Source organism: Hordeum vulgare, chromosome 2H (genome assembly GCF_904849725.1).
Source record: "Hordeum vulgare subsp. vulgare chromosome 2H, MorexV3_pseudomolecules_assembly, whole genome shotgun sequence".
Classification (NCBI taxonomy): domain Eukaryota; kingdom Viridiplantae; phylum Streptophyta; class Magnoliopsida; order Poales; family Poaceae; genus Hordeum; species Hordeum vulgare.
Genome location: NC_058519.1, coordinates 544,345,906 through 544,361,439, shown reverse-complemented (window position 1 = coordinate 544,361,439; position 15,534 = coordinate 544,345,906). Strand labels below are relative to the sequence as shown.

At 44.6% G+C, this 15,534-nt stretch overlaps 2 protein-coding genes across 3 annotated transcripts; both read left to right on the top strand.

Moving 5' to 3' along the window:
• The first annotated feature begins 608 nt into the window (after nucleotides 1-608).
• Nucleotides 609-7,552, top strand: LOC123427122 (mitochondrial proton/calcium exchanger protein-like). Of its 2 annotated transcripts, XM_045111081.1 has the most exons (16): nucleotides 636-779; nucleotides 1,581-1,634; nucleotides 1,838-2,476; nucleotides 2,584-2,896; nucleotides 2,989-3,135; nucleotides 3,231-3,319; nucleotides 3,396-3,488; nucleotides 3,847-3,973; nucleotides 4,274-4,338; nucleotides 4,412-4,583; nucleotides 4,945-5,142; nucleotides 5,246-5,293; nucleotides 5,377-5,523; nucleotides 6,365-6,447; nucleotides 6,748-6,863; nucleotides 6,977-7,552. In XM_045111081.1, exons 3-16 carry the CDS (start codon nucleotides 1,899-1,901, stop codon nucleotides 7,057-7,059), a joined length of 2,259 nt encoding a protein of 752 aa, XP_044967016.1. In that variant the 5' UTR covers nucleotides 636-779; nucleotides 1,581-1,634; nucleotides 1,838-1,898; the 3' UTR covers nucleotides 7,060-7,552. The 2 variants fall into 2 exon arrangements, with proteins under 2 accessions (XP_044967015.1, XP_044967016.1); XM_045111080.1 differs by lacking the exon at nucleotides 1,581-1,634 and having other exon boundaries at nucleotides 609-779.
• A 1,185-nt stretch (nucleotides 7,553-8,737) lies between these two features.
• On the top strand, nucleotides 8,738-10,000 carry LOC123430474 (fasciclin-like arabinogalactan protein 1). Its single transcript, XM_045114345.1, has one exon. The coding sequence runs from the start codon at nucleotides 9,049-9,051 to the stop codon at nucleotides 9,847-9,849; it is 801 nt and encodes a 266-aa protein (XP_044970280.1). The 5' UTR covers nucleotides 8,738-9,048; the 3' UTR covers nucleotides 9,850-10,000.
• The last annotated feature ends 5,534 nt before the right edge of the window (nucleotides 10,001-15,534 follow it).

Genomic DNA, 15,534 nt, shown 5'->3' with positions numbered 1-15,534 from the left:
AAAAAATATTCAGACTTTGGCTTACCAACCAACCTCATCGATTCTATCCGTCCGTCGATTCTTTTACTTACCATCATCTGAAAATATGGGAAAAGAGAACGCGAATATCGTCCCAAATGAGGACAATCACAGCTCCCCACTCGGAGGAACATTGTCACCGACCTCATTCTTCAGACTTTATCAATTCTGTAAACCAAGCCGTTGCTTACTCTTGGCAACAATATTTTCACTTGTAAATGTGGCCATACCGTATGAAAATAAATGTCGTTAATTTATGACAGAGTTCAGCAACACTTATTTTAAGGCGAGGGTGTAGTTTTTATTGGTCTTTTAACTGGTTACACCATTTCATTGTTGGCCGGGTCTATAAAAATGAATTGTTAACTGCCGTGGATCAGCTAGAAAAACAACAGAATTCCTTTAAAAAATCGTATCCATTCACTAGTGGCGCGCGGCCCTCGTCCTAGTTGCCGCACTTCGGGGTCGCGAGAGCCCATGGCAAAGTTGGCAACCGGTCCTCCTCCGCGCTCCACTTCACTGATTCGATTCCATCACCCCACCAGAGAGATGCGGATACCCGTTTCCCTTCCTTCTCAAATCCGCAACACATCTCTCTTTTCCAGCGTTTCTAATTCGTTCGCTCGGTCGTTTCCCACGCTTCCTGCCCACCTCCGCCCCGCCCCGCCCCGCGCTCCCCTCTCTCCTCCGGCCCTCCCGGATCCGACGCGGGCGTCGCGCCACGGAGTCCGCCGTCAGGCGGATCGGCCGCCAGAGCCCCGGTGAGCGCCCGCCCGTCCGCCCCGCCCCTCCCACTCCCAGTCCCGTAGCTCTCGGCGCGGCCCGTTTGACCGCGCGCGCGCGGTGGTTTCTCCACCGTTTTCGGGGGTGTATGTATCCGTGGCTGCGGTCGCGCGCATTTCGACTGGCGATTTGGCGGAGATAGATCGCCCGCCAGCTTGCTCGCCGGCAGGGTGTGCAGTGCAGCGGCTCGGGTGCTTGGTTGGTGATAGCGGAGTTTGCACGTTTTGATCGATCAGACATCAATGTGTGTGATGCGATTAGTCTTCAGGGCCTCGCCTGATATTTCAAATCCAGTTACTGGGATTGATGGACACTATGATACCATACGAGTAATAATGTACTCCCTCTGTTCCTAAATGTTCTTTCTAGAGATTTTACTAGGGACTACATATGAATGTATACGGACATAATTTAAAATATAGATTCACTCATTTTGCTTTGTATGTAGTTCATAGTTGAATCTTTAAAAAGATAAGTATTTAGGAACGGAGGGAGTACCAAGTTACAATAGTAATAATGTGAATCAGATGACTCAAGTAGCATTAAGCAAATTCGTCTAGCTGTTGTAATTTGGCCATCTGAAATTATTGGCGATGTACATGTATAGATGCCCATGAGCGTTTTAGGACATCCCCAGAACAAGCCACTGTCTTGATTCCCTATTTTCCTTGCGTCCACTACTTGGAGATTTTGCCACTATTATGGATTGATACGCAGAGTGCAATGTTTAGGTTGTTTATTGTTTGTAAGCTAATTATGGCTGGCAATTCTTTTGGCAGTCCTACAATGCCGGTTTTGGACAAGTGGACATAACCGAGTCGTGAACAATGCTGGTAATTTCAGACATGGGATATCCTGATTTCTTGTCTGTGTAGGAATTGTTGAACTGTCACTGCTGTTATGCAAAAACGGATAGACCATGAATGCTAGTACAATTTATGTTTTTGGCAAATTTTGTGTTAGCTCCTTCTTTCTGCATGTGTATATATACTTTATATGTGGCAACACCCATAACTAGATGTTTGCCATGTTTCAGGGTTCTACCTGGAGAAGCATGAACCCAGCATTCTTGTGAGAAAAGGAAGCACCAATCAAGAATGGCTTCTAGGGCAATCATCAGGAGGAACTATATTCTTGAGCACACTAATGGGACTCGTCTATTACATTTATCTAAGTTTATTTCCAGCCAAGGAACATTTGGATGTGATGTTGAGCACAACACTGTATCCCATGTGCCGCAGAAGAATTCAGGGGATTCTAGCCGTGAGAAGCAGCAATATACCTTAAGGAATAGATACCTTTTGGGCCTTAGTAATGGGTTCCTGCATCGCCCAGTCCTTGGTGTCCCTCTTGCCACTTATGAACCCAAAGCACATATCTCTGGATTCCCCTTGGGAGCCAGGTATTTTCGGCAGTCAGTCCGTGCAGCATCAGAAACAGCTGGGCAGCCAAACTCTGGTATTGTGAATGGGAAGAGTGAGGACCAGAACCAACCAGAAAAGGAGGTGTCTCCAGAAGAGTGTGACCAGGCGGTGGAAGGCTTAAGCACTGCAAAGGCTAAAGCTAAAGCAATGGTGCAGGAAGTCCAAAAGACTGACCAATCAATCATACAGAAATTCTGGGCAAGACTTCTGGGTATTGGTCCTGCCCTGCGTGTTATTGCTTCCATGAGCAGGTCTTTGTTACCTTCTTTGTATTGAAGTATATCTGCCACCTTGCTCATTTTCATGGATGGCTGTTTGCTTCCATGTTTTAATTTGTATTTCGTTTTGTGGGTTTAAGAGCTGACTGGGCTGCGAAGTTGAAGCATTGGAAGGAAGAATTTGTTTCTACGCTGCAGCATTATTGGCTGGGCACTAAGCTACTGTGGGCAGATGTCAGAATTTCATCAAGATTGTTGGTGAAACTTGCTGGTGGAAAGAGCCTTACAAGGAGAGAGAGGCAACAGCTTACACGAACAACCGCAGATATGTTCAGGCTGGTACCTTTTGCTGTGTTCATCATCATTCCGTTCATGGAGCTCTTACTGCCAGTGTTCCTGAAGTTGTTTCCAAACATGTTGCCATCCACTTTCCAAGACAAAATGAAAGAAGAGGTAATGACCTAGGTTCTGTACACTATCCTGGCAGCAAAATTATTAAACCCACACATACATGCTCAGGACTGCATTTCATTTTCCATATACAGGAGGCATTAAAGAGGAAACTGAAAGCAAGGATGGAATATGCAAAATTCTTACAAGATACAGCGAAGGAGATGGCAAAAGAAGTGCAAACATCGCTTAGTGGGGATATGAAACAGACAGCTGAAGACCTGGATGATTTTTTGGACAAGGTATTTGCTCAATTTATCGTGTCATCTCGCAAGCATCGATAAAGAGAAGTGCCATATTAATGGTTTTTGGTGATGTACTCTTGCTATGCAACCAGGTCAGGAAAGGTGGACATGTCCCCAATGAAGAAATTTTGAGCTTTGCAAAGCTGTTTAACGATGAGCTGACTTTGGATAACATGAACAGGTTGGTGTGTCATTGAATGTTTACTTAATGCTTGATTTTACCAGCTCACTCTTTTTCCAATAACATTTTTCTGCAGATCACGGTTAGTGAACATGTGTAAATATATGGGAATTCAGCCTTTCGGTACAGACAACTACTTGAGATTCATGCTTCGGAAGAAGTTACGAGTGTACGTCCTTAAATCGCTTCTAAATTTTGATATCAGACAAAAAAAATGATACAACTCTTGCATCCAAATCTGTTGTTCAATTTAAGAGTTGCATCTTCAGCATTTAAGCATGCTTTCATACTGGACTAGTGCTATTTTTCTTGGGAGGAGTGTGCATGCAGCAACCTGTGGTTTTTGGCCGTGCCTGCCTGTATAATATTTCATACTCTTTATTTAATGAAATGACAGCGCTCCTACCTGATTTTTGATACTTTTTTTAGAAAATTAGATGTTTTATTTTTATAGTTTGCTCATCCATTGTGCTAATTTAGATTTTTGGTATTCAACCGTAATATAATATTTATGTGTTTATGCACAGCATTAAGAATGATGATAAGATGATCGAGGCTGAGGGTGTGGAGTCTCTTTCTGACGAGGAGCTCCGACATGCTTGTCGCGAACGTGGCCACCTTGATTTATTGTCAACAGAGGAGATGCGCGATCAGGTTTGTTTGTTTGAAAACCGCTGATGAGTCATCCATGGTGTTGCCTTGGTCATGGCATTAAAATGCACATCAGGTGCCTATTGTTTGAGGTTTATATGTTAATGTATTGGCACTCTATTAGTTACCCCCTCCGATCCAAAATAAGTGTCACAGTTGTGAACTAAGGCACCTATTTTGGATTGGAGGGGGTAATATTTTTCCATCCGTACCATATGTCCTGCTATTTTTCCAGTTTTTGCTAATTACAGGTTCCTAGCACTAATTTTGACTAATAATTTGAATATTTCCTTCTACGTTCAGCTCAAAGACTGGTTGGATCTATCACTTAATCAGTCTGTGCCATCATCTCTTCTGATTCTATCAAGGTAATTTTGGTGATAATTGTCCTGTTGACTGGATGCTTATGTTCAAATTTTAACCTGTGCTATTTTTTGTCAGAGCTTTTACTGTATCTGGGAAAATGAAACCTGAGGAGGCTGTTGTAGCAACGTTGTCTTCTCTGCCAGATGAAGTTGTGGATACGGTTGGAACAGTATTGCCTTCTGAAGATCCTGTTTCTGAAAGGAAGAGAAAATTGGAGTTCCTAGAGATGCAGGAGGAACTTATCAAGGTAAACTAATGTGCTATAAACATGTATTCTTGGCTGTCTTCTGAGTAGGCCTGCCAGGCACAGATCTCCCCTTATTTTCACATTCTTGGTTGTATCACCAAGTTGGCCCCATTCTTAGTTTGAAACCTCATCTCAAGGTTATAAAGATGTTGAACTGAAGTTCAGGATGATAACCCATACTATTTGATTGTTTTTCCCAGACTATTTGCTTTTGAAATATAGAAATGGTAAACAACCCGGATGGATAAACAATGGTTTTATATATGTTATTCTCAGTTCCAGTGTTTTATGTTTCAACTATGTGTCAATGATAATTTTTGTTTAATGCAAGTGTTCTTGACATAAAATATGATATACCCAGGAGGAAGAGAAAACGCAAGAGAAAGAAGAAAAGGCAAAGCTAGACGAACAAGAGGCTACTAAAGAAGATTTGGCTTTGAAGGAAATGACTGAGCCTACTGCTAGGGAAGAAGAGGAACTAAAGAAATCAAAAGAACATGAGAAGAAGGACCACCTTTGTAACATCAGTCAAGCATTGGCTGTGCTCGCATCTGCTTCTGTACGATATTACTTATTTTCGTGTTAATATTTGTATCTGCATTTCAAGAAAAAACTTACATAAATGCTTGCTGCACCTGTTTAATTATTTACTTACATTTCAGTCTGTTACCAAAGAGCGAGAAGAGTTTCTGAGCCTTGTAAATAAAGAGGTATGAGTTGGAGATGAACTACCCTTTTATGGGCTACCAGTTTGCATTATGTAATATTGGAACCCCGCTTTGGTGGTATTCAGATAGAACTATATAACACCATGCTGGAAAAGGAGGGCACAGAGGATGAAGAAGAGGCTAGGAGAGCATATAGGGTGGCCAGGGAGGAGTCAGATCATGCTGCAGAGTTGGTTGCGGGAGAAAAAGTTTCTTCAGCATTAATAGAGAAGGTAAGGCAAACTTTTCTGTGTCTAAACTTCAACTCAGAAGCATCCATTATTTGAAGTTCAATATAAGTGTATGTTGCAGCTTAAACAAATACCCTAGACCTAAAAAGAGCGAAAGTACATGAACTGTTGACTGGTTTACAGGATGTTAAAACTTATAAGTGACAATTTGTGCTCAGCTAGTAATGAGCTTTGGCGATCTTTCGCTTGCAAGTTATAATAGTTGGATAGTTCATCACATCCAGATCTTAATAAGTTTGTTTCAGTTTCCAAGGCTAATCGTATGGTCTTATTGCTGTCAGCAAGTAGCTATTGGAAATCACTGGCCATATTTCCAGAAAACCTAAGGCTATAGAAAAGAAGCAAACATTTTTTTTTCTGAGAAGATGCAAACGTTTGCTTATATACTGAGCAAATTTATTTACAAGCATATGAATAGGTGACTACAACCCCACACATGTCACGCCCTTTGCCCCACAAAAGCATCTCCGGGCGAATTACTAGAGAAGCAAACGTGGTTGGATTATTTTGTGCTTTGTTGGAGAAGAGATAAAATTTACTTTATATATACTAGTGATCGCTACCTTCAACTTTCTTGTCTGCACTTTCTGGCCTCGTACCGAATGGCACAGAGGTATCATTTGAATTATGACAGGAACTGTTCTAAGTTCTGACCTAGCTTTGAAACAACCTCTTGTGTTGCTGTACATAATTGAGTAGTAGATAACGAAAGATAACAAGAAAAAGTAAACAAGCATGCCAAAACAAAACCCATGTGTTTCAGAGCTCTAATCATGTTATACTAAAGGGCTAATGTTGACATTCTGTTTTGCTGCATTTTCAGGTTGATGCTATGCTTCAGAAATTAGAGAAAGAGATTGATGATGTTGATGCACGAATAGGCAACCGCTGGCAGCTGCTTGATAGGTAAAAGCTCGTTACATGTGCATAAGGTTGTCAGTAGTCGCTCACTAGCATGTTCTCTTGCTACTGGCTGGTAATAAATATCTAAAGAAAAGTCACAGTAGCATTATCATCATTTTTTTCAAGAATAACAGCAGAAAATGCTATTCTCATGCAGCAGAAAAATCACGCACGATCATATTTTTCAGTTATAAGCATGACTTGCTCATCCATATCGTATCCCACAAACGAAGGAACTAGACTGCATGGGGAACATGTTTTATTTTTTCCTTGCTGAACAATAATAAGCTGATCTGGTTACAGGGACCGTGATGGCAAGGTAACTCCGGAAGAGGTAGAAGCAGCCGCAGATTATCTCAAGGACACCATGGGGAAGGAGGACGTCCAAGAGCTTATCAGCAATCTTTCCAAAGACAGAGGTTCAGCCCTGACACATACTTGCATCTACTGTCTGTACTAACGTATCAGTATCACTGTCCATCTTCCTTGCTCCTCCTATATCTAAGATTTTATCTGCTCATGTGCCTAACAGAAGGAAACATCCTCGTGGAGGACATCAAGAAGATGGCGTCGCAAACGGAGGAAAACAGCGAGCAGAAAGAAACGGCGCGCTGATTGGTAGAAAGAACGTTCACTCTCAAATATGTTTATACCGTCAGCTCATTCTTTTCCCGGTTTCAGTTTGTGGCAGCGCAAACGCGCGGAACGGTCAGTGTTTTTCTTGTGACCGTCCACAGTTTTAGTCCCCGGTGCCGCCGATCGTTAGTCAGGCGTGAATGGCGACTGAAGTTTCAACTGGTCGCCGTTGAGATCCACTGGGGAAATAAATTCAGGCCTTCGATCCAAATGATCTGAATAAAGGTATCGATGTGTATGTCTTATTTTAGGTGTATTTGAATGAGCGCGTGTGCGATCGGAGGAATCCGCACAGGCGATGTTTGTCGGCAGATGTCAAGGTGATGCAAGTGGGGAGTGTGTCAGTGTGTAATACAGTGGCTCGTGGACTTGCTCAATTAGCTAGAAAAGAAATAAACTTGCAGTCCGTGGATTGTAATGACGTTACTGTTGTTTAATCAAATCAATAAAGCTATTTTCGACGGCCTTGGAAGTCATGTCTAGATTGATGCTCTCTTCTGCAGCTCTGTGTCTGCTCTCCACGGTTTGATGTCTTGAAGCTCGCCCAAGGGCCTGAGATGAACAAACTGCATAGTTTGGCCAGATGGTGTGCGACAAGACTCCTCCGTAGTAGATGAAGAATGTCATGCCCAAGATGTTGCGACATTTGAAGAACCCACCAGCTAATCTAATGTTAGTAATTTTCTGCGAGCTTCTGGAATCTTCGATTGATGCAAAAAGGATGGTCCCGTACTGATTCGGGTGGCAGGGACGACTCTCATGAGTACGGCACACTCCCCTTTGCCATGTTTCTGACCATTACTCCCTACATATCCCTACCATCCTATTGATAAAAGGTGAAAACTACGAGTAGTAAGCTACCTTCACATGCAAACTCTGGAAATTACTGTTAGCATCTTTAACAGCTTCTAAAGTACATGTATCAGGAGTAAACAACTGAGTTTTCATGGAGATAGTTTTCACTAGATTCTTGCCAAAGATGATTTAGCTAAGCATTCTCCGTACATAAATTAAGCTGAACTAGTCTTGCAACAACAGAACCTTCCCCCATCAGTATGCCAAAAACAGTTCTGGAAAAAAACCAGCCAAATGGAGGAAGAGGACCAGAATAGATGGCAAGCGCATGAGAATCTTCGACCAGCATCCGATGATAGTTGGTTTGGATCGACTATTACCCAGCATAATTATCCTGCATATTAGTCATAGAATCTGCAAGCAGGCTCACTATGCTGACGGTGGTTGATTAATTTCTGCTAGCTTTTGAACATGAGAGATCTTATGGATTGATAAGATGTTTCGATGGCACGCTTCTTCTGAGTTCTGACTAAATAGGTACTACTGAAACATAAACTGGGAAGATCACCTTGTATCGATGTGGTATATAAAGGACTACTATCAATCAATGCCACGTGAACGTACAGTTTCCTCAGTGATTGTAATTAAGAGCACCAATGCAAGTGATACCTCACAATACTTGCATATTTTGGTTCACTCCACTTTCCAGCCCAGTAAATATGTCAGCATTTTGAATTGTCCGTTTATAAGTCCTGCAATTGTTACTAAACGAGTAGTACCTGCTATGGTTATAACTTGAGGGCCTCAAAATTTACTGCACATCTTCATTTTTTTAATTAGGTTACCTATGGCAACTCCTTCTGACCATATTGCTGTTAAGTCGAATTAAGGCGACATTAAATGGGCAAAGGAATTGAAGAAATGGACAACAGGACCCGGGTACAAGAAACAAAAGAACAAGCAACCACCACAGCTTGCCAAAAAGGAAAAATCACAAAGTTTTAACCTGAATGGCAATCTCTGATATTGGTGGTAGTAAACCCCAAGGGCAGGTCCTTACAAAGCCAGCTCACCTCACACCCTATCACACTCGACACTCGTCAGTGGTCATAGTTCATCACTGCACAGCTCTCCCACTCCACTGCCCTCACTCCCACGCCGACACTCGCCATAATGCGCCGCCTCCACCTCGCCGCCGCCGTCCTCGCCGTCATCGTCCTCCCCCTCGCCGTCTCCGCGGCCGGGGGCAAAGCAGCGGCAGCTAAGGCGCCCGCTGCTCCGCCGGCCCCGCCGAACATCACGGCGGCGATGGCCAAGGGCGGGTGCAAGGCGTTCGCGGCCCTGGTGGCGGCCTCGCCGGACGCGCACTCCACGTTCCAGTCGGCCGGGGACGGCGGCGTGACGGCGTTCTGCCCCAGCGACGACGCCGTGAGGTCCTTCATGCCCAGGTACAAGAACCTCACCGCCGACGGCAAGGCGTCGCTGCTGCTGTTCCACGCCGTGCCCGTGTACTACGCGCCGCGGAGCCTCAAGTCCAACAACGGCGTCATGAACACGCTCGCCACCGACGGCTCGGCCAACAACTTCAACCTCACGGTGCAGAACGAGGGCGAGCAGGTGACCATCAAGACGGACGCCTCCGACCACGCCGCGCGGGTCAGGTCCACCGTGTACGACAAGGACCCCATCGCCATCTACGCCGTCGACACGGTGCTCGAGCCGGTGGAGCTCTTCGAGCCGGCCGACTCCCCGGCGCCGGCGCCGGCTCCCGCCCCCGTCGCGGACGCGCCCAAGGCCCCCAAGAAGCAGGCGCGCCACCGGCCTGTAGCGGACGCGCCCGGGCCGGCCGCCGAGGACGCGGCGCCCGCCGACCAGAGGAAGAACTCTAAGAAGAGCGCGGCGTCCGGCGCTTCGTGTCTGCGATGGGCCGCAGTCCTGCCGTTCGCCGTGGCCGTGGCCGCCGCTCTGGCTTAGCCAAAGGGTTGTGGTGGATCTGTACGGGAGGTGGTGGTGTGTCGGTGGATTGCGTTGCGCGTGTCCTTTGTGTCTGTCGGTCAGTGCGTGTGCTCCTGCAGTGAAATTTCTATCTTTACTCTTTCTTGCCACATTGATGTTGTTTAGTACTCCCTCCGTTTTATAATATAAGGCCTTGTTTGGTTCCAAATAAGTCACCAACTTATAAGTTAAAAAGTGCAAAAAATGATTTATTTTGTCAAACATGTTCAACTTATAAGTCACCCCAACTTATAAGTCATAAGTTGCTCCACCCCAACTTAAAACTTATAAGTCACTTACTTTTGGGTGGGTCCCACCACTTTTTCAACCAGCCCACCGTCCCAGCAGCGCCCCGCCGCGCCGCGCCCTGCTCCGCCCCAGCCGGCTGCAGCACCGCCCCGCCGGCCGTTGCGCCCGCCCCGCCGGCCGTCGCGCCCCGCCCCGCCCGCCGGCCGTCGCGCCCCGCCCCGCCGGCCGCAGCGCCTCGCCCCGCCCGCCGGCCGCAGCCCCCGCCCCGCCCGCCGGCCGCAGCGCCCCGCCCCGCCCGCCGGCCGCAGCGCCTCGCCCCGCCCCGCCCGCCGGCTGCAGCACCGCCTCTGCTCGTCCGGCTACGCCGTCGTCTGGCTCGACGCCTGCATGCTCCGCTACTCCGGCGAGCCGTTCTTCGGCGAGGTCGACGACGACCACAACGCCGTCGTGCCGGACGGCGTCCAGAGCGCGGCGAGGTCTGTCCAGTGACGAGGTCGCCGGTGTGGTCAGGTGACTTATAAGTCAGGTGACAACCAAACAAGGGTGACTTATAAGTCACTGGTTTTAAGTCACCTGACTTATAAGTCACCTGACTTATTGGAACCAAACAGGGTCTAAGTCTTTTTAGAGATTTGATTAAAGGACTACATACAGATGCATATAGACATATTTTAGAACGTAGATTCACTCGTTTTTTTCGTATGTAGTTTTCTAACGAAATTGCTTAAAAGACTTATATTTAGGAACGGATGAGTAGTACTAAAAAATTGATTGTGATATAGCAGTTGCATGTTTCAACGGGGTATCGGTACCTTTTGGACTGTTCTTTTGAGAATCCATTTGGAGTGTTTTGATGGATCATGCTCTTCTCTGAAGCCGGCCAGCTTCGATGCGGCGTGCAGCAGCCGTAGCGTGCCGTGTTTTCTTCCGACCAGGGCGTGGCAAAAGTGCACGAGCGAGCGTTGCCTGAACTAGATATTTCTTTTACCAAATACTATAGGAGTACTTACTAACTCTTGCATTACCCAATCAAAGGTTACAATGATGCATGACAATTGACAATGTCCAAAACACCATTTGGACCAAGCCCAAGCCATAAAAGCTTGCTCTTTTTCATACCATCCGGGATCTTACGTTCTTTTACCACTAGATATGTCACTAGTAGAAACAGGATTATCCAATTGAGTAAGAAACAAAGCCTGAGTCCCCGAGATTTGAGTATATTGAGTCTCTTTCATACGAGAGTGATTATCAAGATTATCTACCGCTTGACTTAGCCCATCTACCTCTCGTGAGAGATAGGATATTACCTTTTCATTATGATAAATACATCTTTAAAATTCTCTGTTGAAGTTATCTTGGTGGAATTTAAACTTGTTCATCGTCTCTTGAAGCTCATCTTTCGTATGATAAATACTAAATATATTCACTTTTTCATTTATAACTTGTTCAAGAGGTTTACCTTTCTCTTTAGTAATCTTCTTAAATTCTTCCATATCTTGAATATGATATTTTTTTTCAGTTGGTTTGATTGGCTCCTCAATATTCCATTGCTCGTGTGTGGACACAATTTTCTCAGTATATTCTTTCCCTTCTTCTAGGGTCAATGACATAAATTGTCCTCTTGCACTTAAATCAAGAATGGATTTCAATTCATCGTTAATTCCATGATAAAACATATGCAATATCACATATTTAGCATAACCATGGTTAGGACATAAGCTCAAAAACTTTGAATATCTCTCTCAAGCTTTATATAGGGTTCCATCGTCTTCTTGGACAAATAAGGTGAGGTTTTCTTCTTAATTTAGTAATCTTCGAGCTTGGAAGGAATTTAACCATAATTTTTTTAGTACACATAATCCAACGGGTTAATACTTTTTTGAGGCAACCGATTATACCACTTCTCAGCATCATCCTTTAGAGAAAACCTGAAGAGTCTCCATAACACAAATTATCATGAAACAACCTTTAACTTAAATGTCCCACATAAAGTGTCAAACATCATGAGATGTGCTTGAGGATCGTACTCTTCAGTTCTTGCAAATGCATGTTTTCTAAATTCTGCAATAATATCACAGTAATGTTCTTGAGAAAAATTAATAGGATAAACTATAGGAGATCTAGAAACAAGTACTAGGGCACAATGACCCATAATAGTCTTCTTGGGCTTCTTGGGCTTTTGAGTAATCGTCATTTTTGCGAACAAGGTGTTAAGCTCAATTGTCTCACTACTTTTGTATTTTTTGTATTAATGAAGCTTGCTGCTCCTGAGGAAAATGAGTAATGTAATCTGCTAAATACGTTCTTCTTGAACGAGTAGATCATTCATGAGTTATAGGAAGCATCTAGAATAACAATACGTGCAAAATCAATTATGAAACAAATGCTCTGCGCTTAGCTCCCCGGTAGCGACGCGGGAAAATGCCTTGGTACCTGCAGACCAAACATGATAGTGTAGCACTTTCATAGAAGTATCCTAATGAGTAATCATCCCAACAAAGAGGAGGAGAGTATTTATGGAGCCGTTTCTATCACTCACAAGGTGTCACAATTCTTGTGTGAAATGACTGCTTAAGCTTCTCCAAATACTATTACTGTCTTGGATAAGCGACAAACCAAACGTGCTAATATAAAGAGAGTTTAAAAGTGTCTACTGAATCAACTAGTGGAAGTAAATAAGAAGAATAAAAATATAGATCGTATTTCCTACAGTGAAGAGATTAGGTGCAGAGAGATTTCATTTCATGGTAAGAATATATGAATTGTGCCAGTGCCACGGTAATACCAATTACCTTGTATTGTACTCATAGCATTTGATACAAGTGTTCTGTAGGCGGTTTTCCCTTAGGTTATGAAACTCCTCCTCTAGGTGTTACATTTCATTCTATGGTCATGCTTCTTCGTTGCCACAGAGTGGTCGTTTCCACAATTAAGGTCATCAAACCAGAACCAAGCATTAAGTTCAAGGACCATTATCTCATATTGTCTTCGGTTCCCATAGATATATCCATCTGTCACGTCAAAGGCCACAAAGTTCCTAAACAATACGTGTTACCTGTGTAGGTCTTGAGATCATGTTGCTTGGGCCCTTAAATTGGAAAACACACATATAGTTCACCATAGTATAACAACATACTAAGTAGATCATACTACTACGAATTCAAATGAAGACATATAGGATAGGTACACATCAAACTTACCACTTATATACATCTCCCACACCTACGGGAATTACTCACACATCGTGAGAGGGGAATCAATCACAAAAGGATAGAACCCAAGAAAACCATATCGATAATATTGGGAAGATCCACAATGAGATGAAATGGTACTCAAAATAGTCTTAATACCAGATGAGATGGAGTAGAGTTTACAAATTGCAACCCCTCTTACAATAGTGAAGGAGGTGGTGTTGATGATGGAGATGAAAGAACCAAAACTAAGAAGATCTTCATTAGTTTATCAGATCCTCTCTTCTCCTGTTCTCGATGGTGTGGCAACATCTAGGGTTCTCTTCTCTTCCTGGCCCCTTAACGAAAGTTGCTTGTGTAGACGAGGAGAAGCTACTGGACATCCATAGGGCCGATCATGCGAGCGCTTGCGGTCGCATGGAATGTTGTATTTCACTCCAGTGCACCTATTGTTTGTGGTCTCTCCAGGAAAGTTGCTCCATTCGTCTTGATTTCCAGCAATCCCCTTTGGTTTCCATCCATAAAAAATATTTCCTTCCAATCATTAGGAAAGGTGAATTTTCTTCTCTTTTGGTGGATTAGCATTAGAAATATTCAAATAATAACGAAAATCCGATGAAATCAAGCAGAAATCACTATGAAAAATATCACAAATCCTCAAGCCATCATCGATATAAGCCACTTTCGTGAAGGGGACAGGGGAGAAAAGAAATCTAGGAGCCGCCACACCATCCATAATAGGAGAAGAGATGATCTGAAAAACTCACGAAGATCATCATAGTTTTGGTTCTTTCATCTTCATCATCATCATCATCATCATAATCATCATCATCATCATCATCATCATCATCATCATCACCCCCTTCACTATTGTAAGAGGTATTCCAATCTGTAAACTCTACTCCATCTCATCTGAGATCAAGACTATTTGAGTACCACTTCATCTCACTCTGGATCCTCCCAATATTATCAATATGATTTTCATGGGCTTTATCTCTGTTGTGATTGATTCCACTCTTATGATGTGTGTGTAATGCCCCTGTGTGTGAGATGTAGGTAACTCGTAAGATTGATGTGTGCCTATTTCTGTATGTCGTGATTTGGGGTTTTCTATTCTTGTGTCCCTAGTTCCTTAGTTGACTCGTTCATCCCCATGATGTTAACTTTTGCTCACGTTTACCCACTCCCTTGTCCGAAAACCTTAGAAACAATCACAACGGAGGATGTTTTCGGGTCAATGATTTGATAGTTAACTGCTGACGAGTGGGGCCATGCTGGACTGTGTCGCCCATTGGACCTACCAAGTGGGGCCGCGTTAGACGATGGCGCTCGTTGGACTGTTGGGCTGTGGTTTCGTTGGACTGTTGGGCTGCGGGATGCATGCCGCCACTATACAGAAGCCCACTATGCATGCATGATATGAGCCAGCTAGCCTATCTGCATGCGCCGCCGCGCGTCGCCGCGATGCCCCACTGACGCGGCCTTCCTCCATGTTAGCTGCCACGGACGCGGCGACGGTCACTGCGCTCGTTCGTCTCTTCTTGCATGCCATGTTGTTTTAGCCTTTTCGATCCACCCATATCGATTCAACATGGCAATTAAAGTCTAGGGCATACTGACCGACACACCTCGCTTGAACGTAGCAACATGCGGCCGATACCCACCCTTATTTAAACCACCCACCCTCCACCTATTCTCCAAATCTCCATTTGCGTTGGCCCCGTTCTCTTCTTCACCCAAATCAAGAGCACTCTCGAAGTGAGGCGAACATGGAGTACTACGGCCCCACCTTCCAGTTTCCACTGTCTATGCTGGAGAGGCGGTACCCCGCCGGCATCATCGTGAAGAAAACGCTCCATGTGTGGACGGTCTCATGCTCGAGGGGTGGTAGGGATTTGGCCCAGTAGTTCCTCCCTCTGGGCTTGTCGGTGATGTTCTGACTGGAGGAACTGCTTCCAAACTCCAACTCTCTACCGACAAGGCACATCGCCAACTTAGGCAACAGATTTGATGTGTACCACCTGCTGGGCAAGGTGTTCTGGTGTGGGTGCGAGTTCATCGCATTCACAACCTACAACATCTATATGGATCTCGATAGAATCTTCTCCACCCGCAACGTCATCCACATACTCCCCTACTACCTCGGCGAGAACGACAAGGAGGAGCAGTGAAGAGGAGGCGCAACATCGTGAAGCTTGTCTTGCCCTAAGGTGTTAGGGCC